The sequence below is a fragment of the Geotrypetes seraphini genome, chromosome 12 (assembly GCF_902459505.1).
Source record: "Geotrypetes seraphini chromosome 12, aGeoSer1.1, whole genome shotgun sequence".
NCBI classification, from domain to species: domain Eukaryota; kingdom Metazoa; phylum Chordata; class Amphibia; order Gymnophiona; family Dermophiidae; genus Geotrypetes; species Geotrypetes seraphini.
Genome location: NC_047095.1, coordinates 23,613,803 through 23,634,663, shown reverse-complemented (window position 1 = coordinate 23,634,663; position 20,861 = coordinate 23,613,803). Strand labels below are relative to the sequence as shown.

The 20,861-nt window shown below is 43.9% G+C and overlaps 1 protein-coding gene across 1 annotated transcript; it reads left to right on the top strand.

Annotated features, from left to right (window-relative positions):
- Positions 1–254: 254 nt before the first annotated feature.
- Positions 255–20,861, top strand: C12H1orf146 (chromosome 12 C1orf146 homolog). The gene is made up of 5 exons (XM_033916999.1): positions 255–739; positions 7,320–7,413; positions 7,968–8,136; positions 11,180–11,258; positions 20,184–20,861. The coding sequence occupies exons 1-5, from the start codon at positions 674–676 to the stop codon at positions 20,307–20,309; spliced, it is 534 nt and encodes a 177-aa protein (XP_033772890.1). The 5' UTR covers positions 255–673; the 3' UTR covers positions 20,310–20,861.

Sequence of the window (20,861 nt, the reverse complement as noted above, 5' to 3'; positions counted from 1 at the left end):
CCTTAGTAAAAGAGGGGGTTTATAAGTTAATTACCTGAACAGAAAACAAAAAAAGGGTTCCACCAAAGAGATTCCACAAGGAAAACAGCAGCAAAAGAAACTGTGGAATTGATGATCCTGTCAGAAGTAATTGCTGCTTTTTATGGGGATGGGCGGGGATGGAGGTAATTCCTTGCGGGGACGGAGAGGATCCTGACGGGGATGGGTGGGATTTCTGTCCCCGCGCAACTCTCTAGGCTGGATCGGAGGGGGCTGGGGGTAAATGCAGGAGTGCCTTAGGAACCTTACTGGTTAGCTAGTATCTCTTGCCTTCCCTACTGCTTCTCCGCCCCCGTGCTGTCCAGCATTTCCCGCCCCTGCTGGCCGGAGCTCCTCTTCTTTCCCCCAAGAAATTCAGCAGTTTCCCTTCCTCCCTCAGCCGCACCAGCAGGTCAGTTTGTGTGCACAACACTCGCTGCGCACCAGCGGGTCTGGCTCCCGGCGAAACAAAGAAAGTTAGGATAGAGAGGCAAATACTGAAGATTTTAAAGTATAACCCGCTTTCGGCAGTGTCTTCCATTTTATCCCCCCTTTTAATGATTAATAGCCGCACAAGTTTTGTCGCCAGTGTAACAGCGCATGCGCTCTGCCTCACAAGCTGTGCTGCGCAGACGTACTGGATTTTCGGGGGCAGATGGAGAATGGCGGGAAAGAGAAAAACCACTGGAAAACGACAGTTATTGTTAGCTCCTCTCTGCAGGTACCTGACTGCATAAATGTGACTGGAGGGCTGGGTTGAGAAATCCCTGTGCTTAACTGACATTTCTATTTGTTATTTGAATAACAGAAGCTTATATAGTTCACTGCCCCTGAGTTGAGAGCCATTCAAATGATTCATTAAGCTTATTTGATTCCTGCGATAAAATACAGTCATTGGTTCCGCCCCCCTCCCCCTCCCGAAAAAAATATTTATCTAGGAAACAGAATCATCTACTGTGGACCTAAACATTTTTTCTCATATTTCTGTTATGTCTTTCATTTTCATGAGCTGTCCACTTATTTGCTTTTCTGTTCAAAATAAAAATGTCCAACTGATGTCTTCTTTGCTGGATCGGGGACAGAACTATTAATCTTTTGTCTCACAATTTGACATAGATCTTTTGGTGGCATCTTTCATCTTTAGGTGACATAAATATCCTAATAGCACCATTTACATAGAATACATAGAGTATGACGGCAGAAAAGGGCTGACGGCCCAACAAGTCTGCCCATTCAAAGAACCCTGCCCCTAAAAGAACCCTCCCCTAAGCATTTCCCCAGAGTGAACCCATATGTTTATCCCATTGTTTCTTGAAGTCGAGCACGTTGCTGGCTTCAACTACCTGACGTGGAAGACCATTCCATCGATCAACCCCCCTTTCGGTGAAGAAGTACTTCCTGATGTCGCCATGAAGTCTCCCACCCTTGAGTTTGAGCAGATGTTCTCTTGTTGCCATGGGACCTGTAAGGAAAAAGATATCTTTCTCCACCTCAGCACGGCCTGTAAAATATTTGAACGTCTCTATCATGTCTCCCCTCTCTCTCTGGGTTTCTCGAAAGAATATAACTGCAGCCTGCTTAGACGTCCTTCATATGGGAGATCCTTGAGTCCTGAGACCATCTTAGTGGTCATTCGCTGAACCGATTCCATTATCTTCACATCCTTTTAATAATGTGGCCTCCAATACTGAACACAGTACTCCAGATTAGGTCTCACCATGGACCTGTACAACAGCATTATGACTTCAGGCTTTCGGCTGACAAAACTTCTTCGGATGCAACCCAGCATCTGTCTAGCCTTGGTTGAAGCTTTCTCCACCTGATTGGTAGTCTTCATATCTTCACTAATGATTACACCCAAGTCCCGTTCTGCGACAGTTCTTGTTAAGGTTTCACCATTCAGGGTGTATGTTTTGCAGGGGTTACCGCTACCAAAGTGCATAACCTTACACTTTTTGGTGTTAAAACTCAGTTGCCAAGTATTTGACCATTTTTCCAGTAAAAATAGCTCCTGCCTCATAGTGTAGGGCACGGTTGCACTGTCCACTACATTGCATAGCTTAGCATCATCGGCAAATAATGTAATCTTACCTCGAAGTCCTTGGGGCAGGTCTTGTACAAAGATATTAAATAGTATTGGACCCAAGACCGAGCCCTGCGGCACTCCACTGGTCACTTCCGACGTTTTTGAGGGAGTACCATTTACCACCACCCTCTGAAGTCTACCACTGAGCCAGTCTCTAACCCATGCAGTCAATGTTTCTCCTAGTCCCATTGTATCCATTTTGTTAAATAACCTATGGTGCGGGACACTATCAAAGGCTTTACTGAAGTCTAAATACACTATATCCAAGGACTCTCCCCTATCTAGTTGTTTCGTTACCCAGTCAAAGAAGCTTATCAGATTGGATTGACAAGACCTTCCTTTCGTAAATCCATGCTGGTGGGGATCCCTCAGCCTCTCGTCATCCAGAATCATATCCAATCTGTTTTTAATCAACGTCTCCATAAGTTTACACACTATTGATGTGAGACTCACAGGTCTGTAGTTATCAGCCTCTGACCTGCATCCCTTTTTGTGGAGCAGAATGACGTTAGCAATTTTCCAGTCCAAGGGGACTTTTCCCTTGTTTAGGGAAAGATTGAAAAGTGCAGCTAATGGCTCTGCCAGGACATCTCTTAATTCCTGAAGTACCCTGGGGTGTAGATTATCTGGTCCCATGGCTTTGTTCACTTTTAGCCTCAATAGCTCATGGTAGATGCTGCTCACGGTAAATTTAAAGTCCCGGAACGGGTCCTCCGAGCACTCCCTTGTCTGCATTTTCAGCCCGGATCCCGGTGCCTCACAAGTAAAGACTGAGCTGAAGTAGCCATTGAGTAGTTCGGCTTTATCTGAGTCCGAGTCTACATAGTTACTGTCAGGTTTCCTGAGGCATACTATCCCATCAGTGTTCTTTTTTTCTGTCGCTAACATACTTGAAAAATGATTTATCCCCTTTTTTAACATGCCTAGCTATATTTTTTTCCATCCAGAGTTTGGCTTCCCTGACTGCTGTTTTAACAGTTCTAGATTTCAACAGATAGGCTTCTTTAGTTTCCGGTTGTTGTGATTGTTTGAAGGATACAAATGCTCTTTTCTTCTGCTTTACTAGTTCCGAGATCTCTGCGGAGAACCACTGGGGTCTATTATTTCTCTGTCTTTTACTCACGGTTTGTATGTAGAGGTTGGTTGCTTCTGCAGGGTAGATTTCAGAGCCGACCACAGTACCTCCACATCTTCCGTCGTGTCCTGGTTTTGCAGCATCTCATAGACAAAATCTCCCATGCTCTGGAATTTAGCTCCCTTAAATTTAAGCATCTCCTACCGAAACCTCTGTGACACTGTCTCCATTGGTGAGTAACAGGTCCAGAATCGCCTGATCCCTCGTGGGCTCCAATACCATCTATGTGAGGCATGCTCCTTGTATGGATGCTAGTAACCTGCTGCCGCTGGTCGTAGCGGTAAGTTTGTTCCAGTCTACATCAGGCATATTGAAGTCCCCCAACAGCACAGTGTCTCCACGTAGAGTGATGGTCTCGATGTCTTCGATTAATTCTTTGTCTATGTTGTCATTACCCCTGGCAAGGTTCACCCAGAGGGATTCCCCGGTATACTTGACGTCTATTATCCTGGTAACTTTGATGTCCTATCAGTAGAAAACAGTTAAACTAATCAATCTCAATCTATGTGACAACATCAGAAGAAACATTTCCAATCTAAATGCATTTAGTCCATGAGATTACACTGTATTCAATAAAAAATCTACTTCTGCTCCAATTCTAGTAATACAATACTGTGCATAAGCATCAAAAACTTTTAAACAGCACTTATTGTGTAAAGTTCTTTGGCCTCGATGTGCCACGTTTCATTGTTTCTTCAGGAAACCAAAATGATAGTCAAAAGACAAAAAGTCTTCTATAACAGGGTGTCAGTCTCTGAAACACTAAACTAAACCTTAAGTTTGTATACCGCATCATCTCCATAAAGATAGAGCTCGAAACGGTTTACAGGTAATTCAGTAAATGAGGGAAGGACATAATAAGAAATTAGAGGTTATGAAGAGGATAGCTAGCTTTACATTTTAAATAGATAGCTTTACGTTTTGGAGAAAAAGCAGGTTTTCAGATGCTTTTGGAATAATTGGAATGAGCCTAGGTTCCGCAGGGGCAGGGAGGTGATTCCAAAGGTCAGTGAATTTGAAGAAAAGGGATTTCCCTAATTTACCTGCATACATGACACCTTTTAGTGAGGGGAAAGATAATTTGAATATGTGGGCGGATCTGGTAGTGTCAGGGCTCGAAGAATTCCAGGATAGTGGGATTAGGGGAGGAAGAATGCCATGTAGGATCTTGAAAATTAGGCAGATACATTTAACGTGAATCCTAGAAATCACCGGAAGCCAGTGAAGTTTTGACAGAAGCGAGGAAACATGATCGAATTTGCTTTTTGCGAAGATCAACCTAGCCGCAGTGTTCTGGATCCGCTGAAGTCTTTGAAGATTTTTCTTAGTTAGACTTAGACAGATGGAATTACAATAGTCCAGTCTGGAAAGAATGATTGATTGTACAAGGACAGCAAAATGTTGTTGGTGGAAGCAGGCAGGATCTCACTTTCCTTAACATGTGAAGACTAAAAAAAACATTTTTTACCAGAGAGTTGAGATGATCATTAAAGGAAAGTGTAGAGTCAATAATGATGCCCAAAACTTTGCTTGAGAATTCGATCTGCAGTGTGGGACCCAAAATTGTATAAAACTAATACTAACCAATTAAATAAAGTTAATAACATTCTAACCTCACATCTTATTTGAAAAACAGTAAGGTATAAAGGAAGGGTACCTTTTAAAGCTTACAGTTCGATATATAACAGGATTTATTCCTCTGCTTGCAACAGCAGAGAGACGCCGACAGGGAATTTAACAGAAAAAACTCGTGCCAAAGCCCAAAGGGCATCAAAAGCGTCGATAAGCTTGACGCATAAAAACGTGCACTACTGCTACAAAAGCTGAAGAGGGCCAAAATATCTTTAAAAAATGCAATCTTAAAGATGGAACTACAAAACACTGAAGCAATAAATAAAAAGCAAAAAGGCAGCGTTTTTTAGAGGTATTTTGGCCCTCTCCAGCTTTTGTAGCAGTAGTGCATGTTTTTATGTGCCTGGAGTACCTTGAGGTTCTCTTCGACACCAGCTTGGGGAGAGTATTCCTCCCAGAGGCCTGAGTGTGAAAGTTGCAGTCCCAGATTCGCTTTCTGATGGATTGTTGGTGTCCTCGGGCGCAGGATTTTTTTCCAGGTCTTGTGGTCGATGACAGCCTCCCTGAACGTGGTCAGGTAGGCTTGGGCTCAAATGCGCTCACTTCAGTATGCTCTTCTCAGCGGTGGTTGCCTCAGATCCACGATCTGGACTCTTACGTTCCTCTTTGGGGGTTAGTTCATTGTAGCCTCCATTGGTGGCTGCAGTCTTCCAATCTGGTGCAGGGAGTGAGTCTGGATCAGCCTCAGTGGATAGTGCTTCTCACGGACACCAGTCTCGGTTGTGGAGCTCAGTGTCTTGGCTGCTTGGTTCAGGGCAGCTGGTCTCTGGAGGAGGCGTCCTGGTCGATCAATGTTCTGGAGACCAGAGCCATTTGGTTGGCGTTACTAGCATTCCAGATGTTGCTGACGGGCAAGTCAGTTCGGGTTCTCTCGGACAGTGCCATGGTGGTGGCTTAAGTCAATTGTCAGGGGAGAACCAAGAGTCGTCTGGTGGCATAAGAGACTTCTCTGCTCATGGCTTGGGCAGAGATTCATTTTCTGGACTTCTCGGTGTCCCACATTGCGGGACTGGAGAATGTCCAGGCGGACTTCCTAAGTCATCTCAGTACCACAGTTGATTGTGTAGGCTTGAGGCCAGCCGATCATGGACCTGATGGCTATGAGTGTCAACGCCAAAGTGCCACAGTTCTTTAGTTGGTGCAGAGATTTTCAGGCCAAGGAGCTGGATGCTCGGGTGCAGCCTTGGCCAACGGATGGCCTGTACTCCCCCGTGGCCAATGGTGGGGAGAGTCCTTCGCATTGCTCATCACCTCATCTGCATGATCCTGAGACTACAATGGGAACTCACGGCAGCCATTTTGATGACGGCTCTGCACGGGGCAGGAGAGTAGGAAGATCACTCCTGCCCCGTGTCACCGCTAGACCACCATGTAAGGTCGGGGACACAGGAGGGAGTAAAGGTCTGGGGCCAAAAATCCGGCACAAAAAAATTGTGAGTAATCGAATTTGTGAGTGGGGAAACTGCAAATTGGGAGGGGGAGCTGAATTTTTTTTAAGCTACAAAAAGTACAGAGTTGGCTCCCAACAATGCAGTGCAGGAACTTATACATGCATAGTAAAACTAAGGCAATGTCTCTCAAACTATGTGCCACAGCACAGGGGTATGCCGTGAGAGATTCCAGAATTTTTAAAAATTCCTTACATAAGTATACACTAGAATAGATGACATGTACGTTGTGTATGCAAGAGTCTGTCAATGTTATGAGCATCTGTGTGCATAAGGATACAACCGCCCAGACAAGCATCATTCTTTGATGTGATTGGTCCTTGAAAACTAATGGCAAATAATTTTATTTTTATTTTTTATGGAGTAGTTATCCTAACGTGAGCAAATAAGCAATCAAGACTTTGTTACCATTTGTATTTTCTTATCTTTACGAACTTGGATTTTCAGCTCTAACAGAAATTAAATTGAAACAAAGAGAAGGACTGCAGATAGTGGAAGATGAAATGTGTGTTTGCTTGTCGACTGTTGAGTTTATTTGCACTCATAAACGAGCACATCCATTGCATTAATTAGCATTTCTTTTCTATCTACTTTAGTGTCACTGTTGTTATAATTACCCATATGTAGCTTAAAGAACTTTAAATAAATAATTCTCAAATGTACTTTTTTGTTGGTTATGCAATTTTATAATTTAGATTATAATGTGCCGCAAAAAACATTTGCTCCGTTTAGTGTGCCAGAACTAAAAATGTTTGAGAGATACTGAACGAACTAAAGGCTTTAACTGTTGAAAATATAAAAAGCTTTATCGATGATGTTGCCGTTCTATGATCCTGCTGTCCATGAAGAACATCCACTAAGGTAAGTAATTTAGTTGAATTAGCATTACATTAGCTATCATTATCAATAATTATAGCATAAGATATACTTTTTTCCTCTGTACAGACTGTATTTCATCTACAGTACAACAGTACTTTGGGTTTTTCTTTAATGTATGCAGAATCATGAAGTGGCAGCATCTTTGCAGAGTCAACACCATAGAGTTCGCTTTTCAGATTCTGTGGAAACTGGATCCATTATTTTCTCCCTCTCTGGTACAGTAAAATATTAACCTATATCAATAGAAAGTTTTATTTAAGTGTGATTTCTGTCCTGGAATTTCTGTAGTTAACAGATAATTGTTTAAGATCAGAGTTTGTTTATATAAGGAGGCACCGAGTTCAATATTTTGTTAAAATTGCACATATAAGAGAGTCAGTATATTACAGAGTGCAGTATGAGAATGATTTGTGATTGGTACTGTAGTTTAAGAACTAAACTTGAAAGAAGAGTTGACACTGCCCCCTCACTCAAGCCATATTGCTTCAGCATAGGACATCTTTGTTTGGATTGCCTGTCAGATGGCACTGTTTCGACTGAGTCCACCATTAAGGTGGAATGCTGAGGCCTCAGGAGGGTATAAAGATGATTGCTGTTACTATGGTGGTACTGAGGGTGCACCTCGAAGGAGGCTTCTGCAAGATCTTCAGTGAAAGCATTCCTAGGTGAATGAGGGCTATCTAAAAGGGAATGAGGGAATCCAAAAGTGAGAATTAAAAAATGGGAAAAAAGTAAGCAATAAATAGTTTTTTATTGTCTTCTTATCTAGGTATTGCATTTTTAATCGTGAACATCCAGGAGCTGATTCTTTTAGGAAAGGAAACATTTTTGGAAAGAGCTGAGAAATTTATAAGCATTCATCGAAATAGCTTCTTGCTTTTTTTAGCACCCTTGCAAGGACCTCAGGAATGGAGTGTAATGTTCGGTATTCAGCAGAGGTAAGGATTCAATTTAATCATGGAGGTTTGTAAATGAACATAGCACAATTGTATTGAATGTTTTAGGGTGTTTTAGTAGATAGTAGACGGCGGCAAATAAAGACCTGCATAGTCCATCTTGTCTGCCCCACAAGGTAAATTTGTAGGGGGCATAATCAAAAGAAAAGTCTTAAGGTCAATTTGGACGTAGGGTGCTAATCGCCCAAAGTCAGCAGTGGCAAAATGTCCATTCTCGAAAAGTACGTCCAAAATATATTTTTTCTGAAAATCATCTACTTCTATGACCAGTAGTTTGATTGTCCAGACCGCTAGTACGACTCTATACATGGAACCTGTCTTCCTAGGAACTGGCTGCAAAAAGAGAGGGGTCTCCCAATTCTTCATCTGTGCCTGCTGCAGGATGTTGTGCATAGGCACTATCACGGCCTCCTTAGGGGTATCCTCATAATTGAAGATGTCCAAATTAGCAGCCACTACTGCTACCAATAATAATTTTTATAGCGCTACTAGACATATGCAGTGCTGTACACTTTATATGCAAGTACTTTCTCTGTCCCTAGTGGGCTCACAATCAAACTTGGTTTCCCAAGATCTAACCACTACACTAATCATTAGGCTACTCCTCCACTCCAGCAGCCCTGGGCTTGTCCTCAATCTTTCAAAAATCCAACAAAGGGGAGAGCTTCTCTGGTAGGGTCTTTCTTCTTTCCTGAGGTGGGGAGAGATCTGAAGGCAGACCACAGAAGACCATCTCTGAGACCTCTGGTCCTATGTCATACACTCAGGAACAATTGGATTCAGATTCAGCATAGACCTTCCGGAGAGAGCTGAGATTGTGTTTACCTCAAGTGACTAGACGGATGTCTAGACTTAGGGCATGAACACCAAGGGGTAGGTCCTGATCTGGACAGTGAGGGAGCTTCCTCCCCTGATGGGATGGATAGTATTATTGCCTCTTCCAAGGTCAAAACCAGCCCCCTTCTAGGCACTGGTGTTGATGCATGGGTGACAGACAAAGTGTGAGCCTCCAGGATCAGCTGGTAATGGCATTTACATTCTCATAGCCTTGGCATTGCACCAGGCCAAGATCTGCTCCAACTACTTCTGTAGCATGGCCCAGAACCATTCCTTGGAGGCAGGCATTGGTACAGAACACTGTCAGTTCGGGGACAGCCTGCGAGGTTGTCTATGCCAAATCGGAAGGCTGATTCCAGCGGTCAGGACGCTGGTGAATTAGCATTGACTCCAAAGAGGTGGAATTGCTCTCACAGCACCAACACGTTTGGGGGTGCTAATGACCCAGGGTTCCGGATACTGTGCTACAAAGGGGACCAATGTTGGGGTTTCTTCACCTTTGATCAATGTATTATATCAGGGTCTTTCATTTGCTGTCATGCCGTCCCTCCGATGCAGCTCCTCCAGCCATGGGGACCAATGGTTGATCTTAAAAGTGCCAAAAAGTTTCTTGTGCTGAGCATCTCTGCTCTTTTAACTTCTTTTCTGCATTTTTAAAGAGAACACAATTTAGAGGCCACCTGATCAGGACCTAGACACATCAATCCCAGAGATGACTGTGTTGCATCTAGAGCACTGCTTGAAACCAGTGGGAATTTTCTGAGACATCAAAGAGAAAATAGCCAATGGAAAATCAAACAGCTCAATTAAGAGAGATGGAAAAAAAAAATCTCTTCACAAAAAATGGAAAAATTCCCTGACTGGTGCTTAGGCCTAAGTAGGCCTTGGGAGCCATGAAAAAATGAAGGAAACTTAAACATGCTGTAAATGCTAAAATTAACTAAGGGGTAAAAGAGAACAATGAAAAATAGAAAAGAAAAAAATATAACAATATAATGTAACACTTCAATTCTTTCAGAACACAAATTACTTATTCAGTTCCATCTATTTAACAATTTAAAAAGATTGGAGGATCCTTAAGCGTCTGGGCCAATCAGAGCCTTAAGCCCTTCCTTGGAGCATCCCAGGATGCACCGGGGAGGGGAAGGCCCACCATTTTGAAGAGTCGGGCTTGCTGGCCAGAAGTAGGAGGCATCTCTCAGGCCGGCCTTCATAAACAAGGGGGGGCGGGGGATTGTCGGGGTACAACGGTGGTGGTAGGAGGGAGGGAGCATCCCTCCCGCTGTCATGGGGGGTTGTTTGGCAGGGGGGCGGGAGTGGGCATCTCTACCACTGCTGGGGAGGTGTCGGGGGGCTGTTTGCATAACGGCAGGGGCAGGAGGGAGTGGGAATTCCTGCTGCTGGGTGTGCTGTCAGGGGGTTGCTTGGCGGCGGGAGTGGGCTCTCCCACTGGCAGGGTGGTGTTGGGGGGGGTTGCTTGACAGCTGCACCAGGAGAAAGTGGGTATTTCTCCCACAGCCAGAGGGGGGTTGCTTGACCTCAGGGGCGGAGGAAGTTAGCATCCCTCCTGCCAATCTTCAGTTCTGTGTATGTGCCGATCGCTATCACCAGTGATCGGAACATGCAAATTTAGCAACCCTCCGCCAACATCATTTGCATGCGTGGTTTTTAAAGAATGACTTGCCTTTTTGAAATCGTTACAGTAGCGGCCGCAATAACAGCGCATCAGATTTTACTGTGAATTTGAGAATCTTCCCCTGGGAGAGCAGAGGGAGAGATGTTCCTATTCTAGTACCAACAAATGTATGTCCGATTAATTCTGCTCTCTACCAAGAACAATTATTACAGCTAAGTAACTTCTTTCAAAGACAGTATATCACAAATTCCAAGGTCTTTCCTAATAATATCCAAGTCCACTGCTGAGTGTTTATAGCTGCGAAGAAAAGCATTGGTGAATAGCTCAGCAGGCAATTTACACTGTATACTGCCAGGGTGAGAAATTATTTTGTTTCATATCCTGGATGTATGGAAAAGTATAAATTGTTTATTTAAAAAATATAATTTAAGGCTTGTATGTGATCATAGCTCAATAAAATTAGGCAACTTTGAGTGAAAATGTTTAAATAGTTGTGTCATTGTATTTTGTTCTTACTAATTATATACATTCTTTATAAATTCTGATTGGCAGGTTCTTAGGTAGTAATGTACGTGTAGTTCCAGTTAACAACACAGCTGACATTGTTAAGTTTATGCTAACTATAGCCAAGGTAGGTTTGTTTTATTTATCCAAATATAGTTTTCCATCATACATTTTGCAATATAGACAATTACAATAAAAATACATGACCATACAATTATTTCCCTCATCTCCAATAGCCCAATCTTACCCAGGCCTAAGCACTTAACAATAAATAACTTAAAATACTAAAAAGATAGCTGAAAAAGCCATGATTATCAATGTATTAAAATTTCCATAATTTCTTTCCATTTTTAGTTGTAAAGGTAAAGAATTCCACAGTTTTGATCCATAATAGTGATCATTTTTATGGGATTTTTTTTAACGTGTAGAGCCTTTTATAAAATATCCTAGGGTAAAAATGTACATATTTTTATCCCAGGACAAGCAGGCAGCATATTCTGTTATATCCCTTCCGGATTCCATGCACTAGGTGTTCAATCCCAACCTGCAATCCGGAGTTACAGAAATCCAACACTTCTTTAGTGTCCCTCCAGACCAGCACAGAAACGGATGGTTTTAACTCCTCTGCCAGCCAATGGAGACTGAGACACTAACTTTTGGCTACAGTACAAGTGGGCTGTGCAGTCCCTCTTACAATCAGCCTTTTCTCAGTCTCCAACAGGTGGAGTGGTAAGATTGTGTAGTCTGTGCTGAGGTTCGTTTTCGGCCTGTTGGATCTGATTAGGGAATTTATCTGGTCCCTTTTGCTTTCCAGATAGTTTTGGGACCCTCTTGGGGGGTCCTACCAACCTTGGGGGTACCACACTCGAAAGGGTTGAGTCCCTCCCCCCATTTACCCTCCCCAAGTATTCTGTGTTTAGAGGAGCCTCAACGGTATGCCTTGTAACCTATACTGGCACTGACTACAGTATAGAGTGCCATGTGGGGTCTGCTCTAACTTGAGACAGTTGGTAAGCTGTGAGAAGTTTAAAAAAAAGGCACAAGAAATAAATGGAGCATAAAGTGGTCCTGAGGCTGCCGTTTTTGTTTAGCGTTGTTGTACATGGGTTTTTGGTACATTCAGTATGAGTGCTTCAAAGAAGCAGCACAAGTGTGTTTTATGTGGGCACTGAGCGGTGGATGTGGCTGGCGGGTGCACGAAATGTTCCAGCTGCCTCAAGGGGACCTGGCGCACCCTTTTAAGAGTGCACCACTGCAGCGACAATGGAATCCGCAGCCTCCCTAGCGGTCTGCAAGTCCGAATCTGCTGGACCGCTGGCAGCCGAGGAAACTCCAGTGTTGGCGGCAGGTGAGGTCCGGGCATCACCTGCCCCCACATCTGGGTTTCCTCGGCTGCCAGCGGTCCAGCAGATTCGGGCTTGCAGACCGCTGGGTAGGCTGCGGATTCCATTGTCGCTGCAGCTGGGGCTGCTAGCAGTGTTTCTGTTGCGGCGGGGGTCAAGTTTGGCTTCAGTGCTGCATTTGATTTCAGGTGCCAGTTTAGCAAAGGCACTTCTCTCAGTTTTGGCGGGAAACGTGTCCATTTTGCCCACTGTCTCAGGCGACCTTCCTCCTGTCTTAGAGAGTCAGGAACAGGTCTTAAAAGTGTCTTCTGCTCATGCTATGATTTCTAGATTGCCACCAGGGTTGTTGAGCCCTGATTTTATGTTAGCCATGTGCAAGACTTATTGACAGGTGGCTGGGGGTCCTGCTTCAGTTCCAGGGGTCATCTGGGGGGGGTGTCTTTCCCTTCCACAGCCACCCGTTCAGTCTCCTGTTAAGGTTACCATTGTCCAAGCAGTTGCGGGTGTCTTGGAACGAGGTTTTTTTCTGGCTGATCCGTTTCCTCCGGATGGGGACTTGGATCTTGGGGAGGATTTTCCAGATCTGTTTTGGATAGAAATTTTTTTCTAAGGTGCCGGTTGGTGAGGACGTGCATGTTGTGTGCATTTTTTTTTTTTTAGGGAAGAGTTGCAGGAGCTCATTCTTCAGGCATCTTCAGTTTTACACTTTGAAGAGGCACTTTGAAGAGGATCTCCTCTTGTGGTAGATACTCTTCTTAGAGGGATCTGTTCAGCAACCCGCTCTTTCCCTATGCATCAGGATATTCAGGATATATTGCATGCTCCATGGAACGTTCCAGACGCCCTTTTTTTGATTGATGCAGTCCGTTGCCAGACTCTACCCTATTCTAGATGGGGATAGAGATACCTTTGAGTCTTCCTGTGTTGTCTCGGCTATTGCACGCAGACATATCATTTTGGTGAAAGGCAGCTTGGCCCTGAGAAATCCTCAGGACATAAGACAGAAGTTCTACTTAAATACAGTTTTGCTGTGGCTGTCCAGGTGGCGAATTATGGCGGTCCAGTGACCCAGACTTTTGTTCTGGTGGTTTGCGAGTGTTCTTGACTGAGAAGCAGCTGCCTGGTCCTTGGTGGATCAGGAAGTTCTTAAGATGAGCTGGGAGCTTCATTTTTCTCTGACGCCATGTATGATCTTTTGGGAGCCTCAATCAAGTACATGGCTCTAGGTGTGGCAGCCTGCCATATCCTGTGGCTTGGGGTTGGTCGGCAGATGTGGCGTCTAAGGCTAAATTCAGTTAGCTTCCCTTCTGGGGCTCCTTTCTCTTTGGGGAGGAGTTGGATAAGCTGGTTCAGGCCTTGAGTGTCTCTAATGTGCCTTAGTAAAGTTAAAAAAGAAAACAACACACTGGACGACCGACCTCACCAGGTTTCGTGTGGTGGCTCTGCCTGGGGACATTTGAATGGATTTTGTAGGTATCACCCTGGCCAGGGTGCATCCTCTTTTCCTTCCAGAAGAGGTTTCTTCCAAAGCATTTGTTGTGGGTCCTTCACATGGTTCCAGTCAGAGCCCTGTTGCGGGAGTCTTTTTTCTTTACTGGGGATGGGCCAAGATCACAATGGATAAGTGCGTCCTGGAGGGGATTTGGGACGGTTATGCTCTAGAGTTCTCTCGTCCTTTGCCAGATCGTTTCCTCTCCTAGTCAGGCAACTTGGAAAAGAAGGGCTTTTCATTAGACAATGATCATGTTGCTGAACCTCAGGAGATTCACACCAACAGGTATTCCATTTACTTCGTGGTGTCTAAGGAAGAGGGGTCTTTTCGGCCCATTTTGGATTCAAAGGTGTCAACAGAGTTCTCTGGGTTCCGTCTTTTCTAATGGAAACCCTGAAATCAGTAATTCTGGCCATACAGCCTGGAAAATTTATTTGTTCTCTCGACTTGACATAAGCATGTTCCTATTCGGGCCTCTCATCAACGCTTCATATGCTTTGCAGTTTTAGGAGAGCATTATCAGTTTTGTGCGCTTCCCTTTTGTCTAGCTACGATGCCGTGCACCCTCACCAAGATTATGGTTGTGGTGACATCACTCTTCAGTCAGATAATACCCTCGTAGTTGACAAATCCTCCAAAGTTCTAGGCTGAATCCTGGACTCCATGGTATTTGCTTATCCAAAAATTACTGGCTGCAGATACAAGATTTTTTGGGATAGGACTTTTGCATTTCAAGCAAGTAAGCAGCAGTCCTGGTGGGGTAATTGTCTTGGTGGAGTTATGTTGTCTTATGCTGCATTTCCAAAAGTAATTAAGTCAGTGTTTGACAAATTTATTTCCTAAATGAGGATATTGCTGTTAATCAAAATTTTACATTGAATATTTTAGGAAACTTGTTGTATTTTAATTAATTGTATTTCACTGATTGTCCAGCCTTCTGTGTAAACCGCCTAGAAATTGTTTGATTATGGCGGTATAGAAGAATAAAGTTATGTTATGATGCAGCCACAAATTTCCAACCTCTGGAAGAAAACCTTCTTCTCCATGAAACAACTGAGATTAATCAGAATCTACCTCCATCAACAACACTTTGCCCTGATTGTGCAGATGCTGATCCTTTCTCAAATAGATTAATGAAACTCCATCTACATGGGCATTACTATTACCCTTATCTGCAAACTGCAGCTCATACAAAACATGGCAAAAAGACTCATCTTCAGACTGAAAAAATATGACTCAATCTCTAACTACTTCAAACAACTTCACTGGCTGCCCTTCACATCACGAATAAGATTTGAAACATCCTGCATTATTCACCTAGTCTCAGCATGGTCTGCCTCACCCATAAATCTCGAAAGGATACAGTTAAACCTCCCCACAACAAAAAAATCTCAAATATAAATGTATATTCACATTCTCTGGGGTGAAAGCTTGGAACTACCTCCCAACTAACATCAGAACTGAATTTAACTACACCAAGTTTCGCAAGAAACTAAAAACCTTTGTCTTTGACTCTACTGACAACTAAACCCAACATCCATTACACCAAACCAGACCCAAACCCAACAGACTCTAAGAGTCATAGACGCATGGCACTACTCTTCATTTTATTACCCCAAGGAACCAAGTACTCTGCTATCACCGGATAATGACTTGTCACACGTGCTCCTCCCCTTATGTTCCTTTAATGTACCTCCTGCTATACTTTAGAGTTGGATCAATCTCCCTCAATCGCACAGTACATCTCAGTCGTTTCAATTCCCAATGATCTCAGTTTATGCTTCTCCTTGCTGTAATATATACCTATGCTGTAAAATATTCCTAAGATTCCATTTTACTACTCCTATCAGTTCTCATTTCATTTTGTAAGTCGCCTTGAACCTATATAGGTATAGCACTACCCATAAATCTCTGATTAGATTCTGGTGCACCCCTATCTGGACGATAGGTTGGTTCTAACGAAATCATGGAGAGTTTCTGGGTCACGGCTCGGGTTGTGGAGATTCCTCAATCCATGGGCTGGGTGATCAACCTGTCCAAAAGTCAGTTTTCTCCGTCTCAGTGCTTGGAGTATCTCTGCGTTCTTTTCGACACCAGCTTGGGAGTTTTCCTTCCAGAGGCCAGGGTGTTCAAATTGAAGATGCAGATTCACTGTCTGATGGATTGTGAGCCCACCGGGACAGATAGGGAAAAATGCTTGAGTACCTGATTGTAAAAACCGCTTAGATAACCTTGATAGGCGGTATATAAAATCCTAATAAAACTTGAAAACTTGGATTGCTGATGTCTGCTGGTGCAAGACTTTCTGCAGGTTTTAAGGTCCATGGCGGTCTCCTTGGAAGTGGTCCGGTGGGCTTGGATTCACATGCATCCTCTTCAGTATGTGCTGCTTCGGCAGTGGTCACTATAGTCTCACGATCTGGACTTGCTGGTCCCACTTCAGGGGATAGTTTGGCGCAGTCTAAGCTGGTGGCTCCAGTCTTCCAATCTGTTTCAGAGAGTAAGTCTCGATCAGCCCCAGTGGACAGTCCTTCACACGGACTTCAGTCTCCTTAGTTGGGGGAGCTCAACATCTTGGTCGCTCGGCTCAGGGCATCCTGGTTAAGCAATGTTCTGGAAACCAGAGGTATTCAGCTAGCAATGGTGGAAATCTGGTCCTTGCTGGAGGGCAAGTCAGTTCGAGTTATGTCAGACAATGCCACAGTGGTGGCCTATGTCAATTGTCAGGAGGGCACCAAGAGTCATCTGCTATGGATCTCTCCTCATGGGTGGAGGCTCCTCTTCATGACATCTCGGCTTCCTGCATGGTGGATTTTCTCACCAGTGTCGGGCTGGAAGCTTTCAAGTTGATTGTTCAGTTCTGGGATTTGGCCAGTCATGGATCTCATGGCCACAAGTGTCAACGCCATAGCACCGAGGTTCTTCAGTTGCCGCAGGGATTGCCAGGCCGAGTGACTGGATGCTCTGGTGCAGGCTTGACTGACAGATGGCCTGCTGAATGTTTTTCCTCCGTGGCCTGTGGTGGCCAGCATTCTTTGGATTGCCCAGCAAGCAGGCCGCGTGATTCTCATGGCTCCAGACTGGCCCAGGCCCCCGTGGTGCACAGATCTGGTTCATCTGCTAGTGACAGATCCTCTCCCATTGCCCCTCTCACCTGTTCTTCTGTCTCAGGGTCTTATTCCATTGTTCAATCTGGGTCCTTTTTGCCTTATGGCTTGGCTCTTGAAAGGGCTCACCTAAGGAAGAAGGGATGTTCGAAAAAGGTGCTCTTCACTCTCTTAGGGTCTCGGAGAATTTCCTCCTCTCGGGCTTATGTCCGTATTTGGCGTCTTTTTGAAGAGTGGTGTTCCGCACATGGCGTAGTTCCCCTTCGAGCTTCTTTGCCTCACATCCTGGAGTTTCTGCAGGATGGCTTCGAGCGAGACCTTGCCTGGTCTTCCATTTGGGTGCAGATTGCCGTTTTATCTACTTTTCACGGTTTCTTGCGTGGTAAGCATTCAGGCCCTTCTCCAGATGTGATTCGGTTCTTGAGAGCTGCGAAATTGCTCTGGCCACCAGTTCAGCCATCGGTTCCAACCTGGGATCTCAATCTAGCTCTCTCTGTGCTTGTGCATCCTCCATTTGAGCCTTTGATGCCTGTACTTTGAAGGACCTTACTCTTAGGGTGATATTCTTGGTGGCCATTACTTCCATGAGACGTGTTTCAGAACTGCAGGCCTTCCTGGAGTTCTCTAGGGAGTGGTTCTCTTCTTTCTTCCGAAGGTGGTCTCACCATTTCATGTCAACCAGTCCGTGGTCCTCCTTGTCTTGGGTAGTCGGGAGGGCTCATTGGAGCAGAGGCAGTTGCGCAAGTTGGATGTCCATAGGGTCCTTCATTCTTATGTTCAGTGGACCCAGAAGTTCCATAAGTCGGATCGTCTTTTTGTCCTCTTAGCGGACCTGGTAAGGGGATGATGCTTCCAAGGCTATCATTGCACGCTGGATCAAGGAGGTTATCGCTTCTCCAAAGGAAGCATGTTCTGGAATTTCTCAAAGCTCATTCCTCTTGGGGTCAAGCAGCTTCATAGGCTGAATCTTCTCTTGTATCTCCAGTGGATATCTATAAGGCGGTGGTTTAGTCTTCTCTCCAAACCTTTGTTCAACACTACCGTGTGGATGTTCAGGCATATTGGGATGCGGTGTTTGGTGAGCATGTTCTTGTGGCGGCCCTTCGGGGGTCCTACCCATGATGGGTACTGCTTTGGTATGTCCCATCCATTTCTGTGCCAGTCTGGAGGGATGCTAAAGAAGGAGAAATTAGGTCCTTACCTGCTAATTGTCTTTCTTTTAGTCCCTCCAGCCCCTCACAGTTCCAACCCGGTCATTTTGTTCGAGGATTTCACAAAGAGTATGAGTTTTTTTTCTGCGGGATGAGATTTGATTGTTGCTGGTTGTTTTGGGGAGTTGAAAGAGCAGCGGCATTTGGTTTAGCTGGTGAACTGTGGGGTGTTAGGTCTTTCTCGGTCTGTTGCGCCTGTGTCAGAGCTCTCTCATCTGTCTGTGGCTGACCTTGATTGCAGTGGTTGCATATATTATGTCTCTTCTGTCATCCTGAAACTGCTTGTATAGTGGATCCGGCTGATACCCTTGCTGGGACTGGTCAGCTTGGCCACTCTGAGCGTCCGGATTTAGGTGGTAACCCTTTTGTCACAGATTTTAAGCAGGGTTCGGTCTGCCTTTTTACTGCTGATGTTCTGAAAGAGCTCCATTTGGATTCTCCACCTTCCTCTTCTCATGCTTTGGTTATGGACCATTCTTATGTGCCTTTTTCCATCCTGTCCACAGCTCCTTGTCTGGTTTCAGAACCATGTGCTACCTCAAAGTTCTTTCCAACCTTCTAATGCTATGTCTAAGCTTTATCCCCTGGATCCTGATTTTCAGCAGGTTTTTGCACAGCCTGAGGTAGATTCCGCCATGACGCGCAACCTTCCCTAGTCATGGGGGAGTGAGGTTTAAGGACCCTCACGATCGCAGGATGGATATTATGTTGAAAATTATCTGCAGGTTCTTGGTCTATTTCAGTCTCCTTGGAGGCAGTCCCCTGGGCCAGAGTGCACATGCAAGCATGAGTCCCTCCTCTCTCAGTGGTCTCCACATCATCCCCTTCAGATGCCGCTCCCCTGGATGTTGCCAGCTTGCAGTAGCTTGAGCTGGTGGCTTCAGGGGGAGGCTCTGCCAGGGCTGGCTTCTTCGGCTTTCCGAGTGGATAACTCTTATGACAGCTGCTGGCCTGTAGGATTGGGGTGCTTACTGAAGGGTTCGCTCTATTCAGAGGCAGTGATCTCGTCAGAAATGTTGGTCGCTTAATCGTCTCTAAAGCTTTGGGCAATCCAACTGGTGCTACTTACTCTCCAGCCCCTTCTGATAGGAACAGTGGTGGGAGTTTCTCCGACCTTCAAATTGACCCATTATATCTTCCAGTGTTAGAGATTTGTTTGAGATTCTCCGATTCATCAGAAATGAATACCATTTCTGGTACTGGTAGTTCCCTCACATCTTCCTTGGTGAAGACTGAAGCAAATAATTCATTTAATTTCTCAGCTATGGCCTTGTTTTCCCTGAGAGCGCCTTTTATCCCGTGGACATCTAGCAGTCCAACTGATTCTCTTCCCGGCTTCTTGCCTGGATTGTTTTTAATTAAATAAAACTATAAAATGATTTAAATATAATTAAATAAAACTAAAATTTAAAGTGTATATTGTTTTATAGGTACTTGTTTTTAGAGCTTGGACACGTCTGTAAATAGAAAAAACAAATGCTCTAATTTTCCAATTATTTGATATTGCTGTTATAAAAGAAATATATATATCATTGTTTTGTATCCCATTTACATCTGTTGAATTTTAAGCTAGATTCTAATTTTTTGCCTGTTTGCATGTAGATGTTTTGCTATAATGTCCACTCAGCTAAACAACACTTACAAGTACATATTGCCAACCAGCAGTGACTAGATTTATAATACATTCTTCAATGTGTTATTCCATATAGCTAAAAGAGTGCACCGATTTTCCAAAGAAGTTGTGATATTCAGTTTTTAAAATGCTATTAATTTACGAGCACCAGTTTTCCAAAGAAGTTGTGTTATTTGATTTTTTTAAATTCCATTATTTCACAAAATCTGTGGTATTTATTTAATTCCAAGATTAACGTGCTGCTTTGTATTTGTTTCTTCTTTAAGGCCACATGCAAATTGCATATCGACAGTATTCGTGACAGAATATTAATGGCAAAATCACAGATCATAGAACAGAGCCCTGTCTGGAAAACACTTCACAAGATTTATTTTGATTTTGTATTAAAGTAATCCTAGCTAGAGATTTTATGGAAAACATTTTAAACTTTTAAAAATAAAATGCAAATCAGAAGTGATGTTTGTTTAGCATTTGCTATATTTTTGAAGATGTGTATCATTACGTCTAAATATATTTCTTAAACTGATGCATTCCAAATAATTAGATGGTATTAGCAATGATTTTGTGTAGCAAATGATGAACAATGTTAATACTAAAGTGGATCGGTAAAGTAATTTCTTCAAGTATTTATATTCAAAGAAAATTGTATTTAGCTGTTTATCAAAAGAATTTATTTCTATTTTCATAAAATGGCAGTAAGTCACTGACATTGTGGAACATGCACAAAGCTCCAGACACAACCCAGCAACAAAAGCTAGGTTGGGAGAGGTTTTTTTTGCCGGGCTATGCTCAGCACAATAGCATGCAGATATGCTCATGCTAATTATGCAGATCAGCCCAGTAAAAGAGGGGAGGAACTGTGCCTGGTTGCTTCTCAGAAGAGCAAAGGGATAGGCACAATTCCTCTCCCCCCCATCCGTCCTGTCAGCTCATGGGGTTTTTTT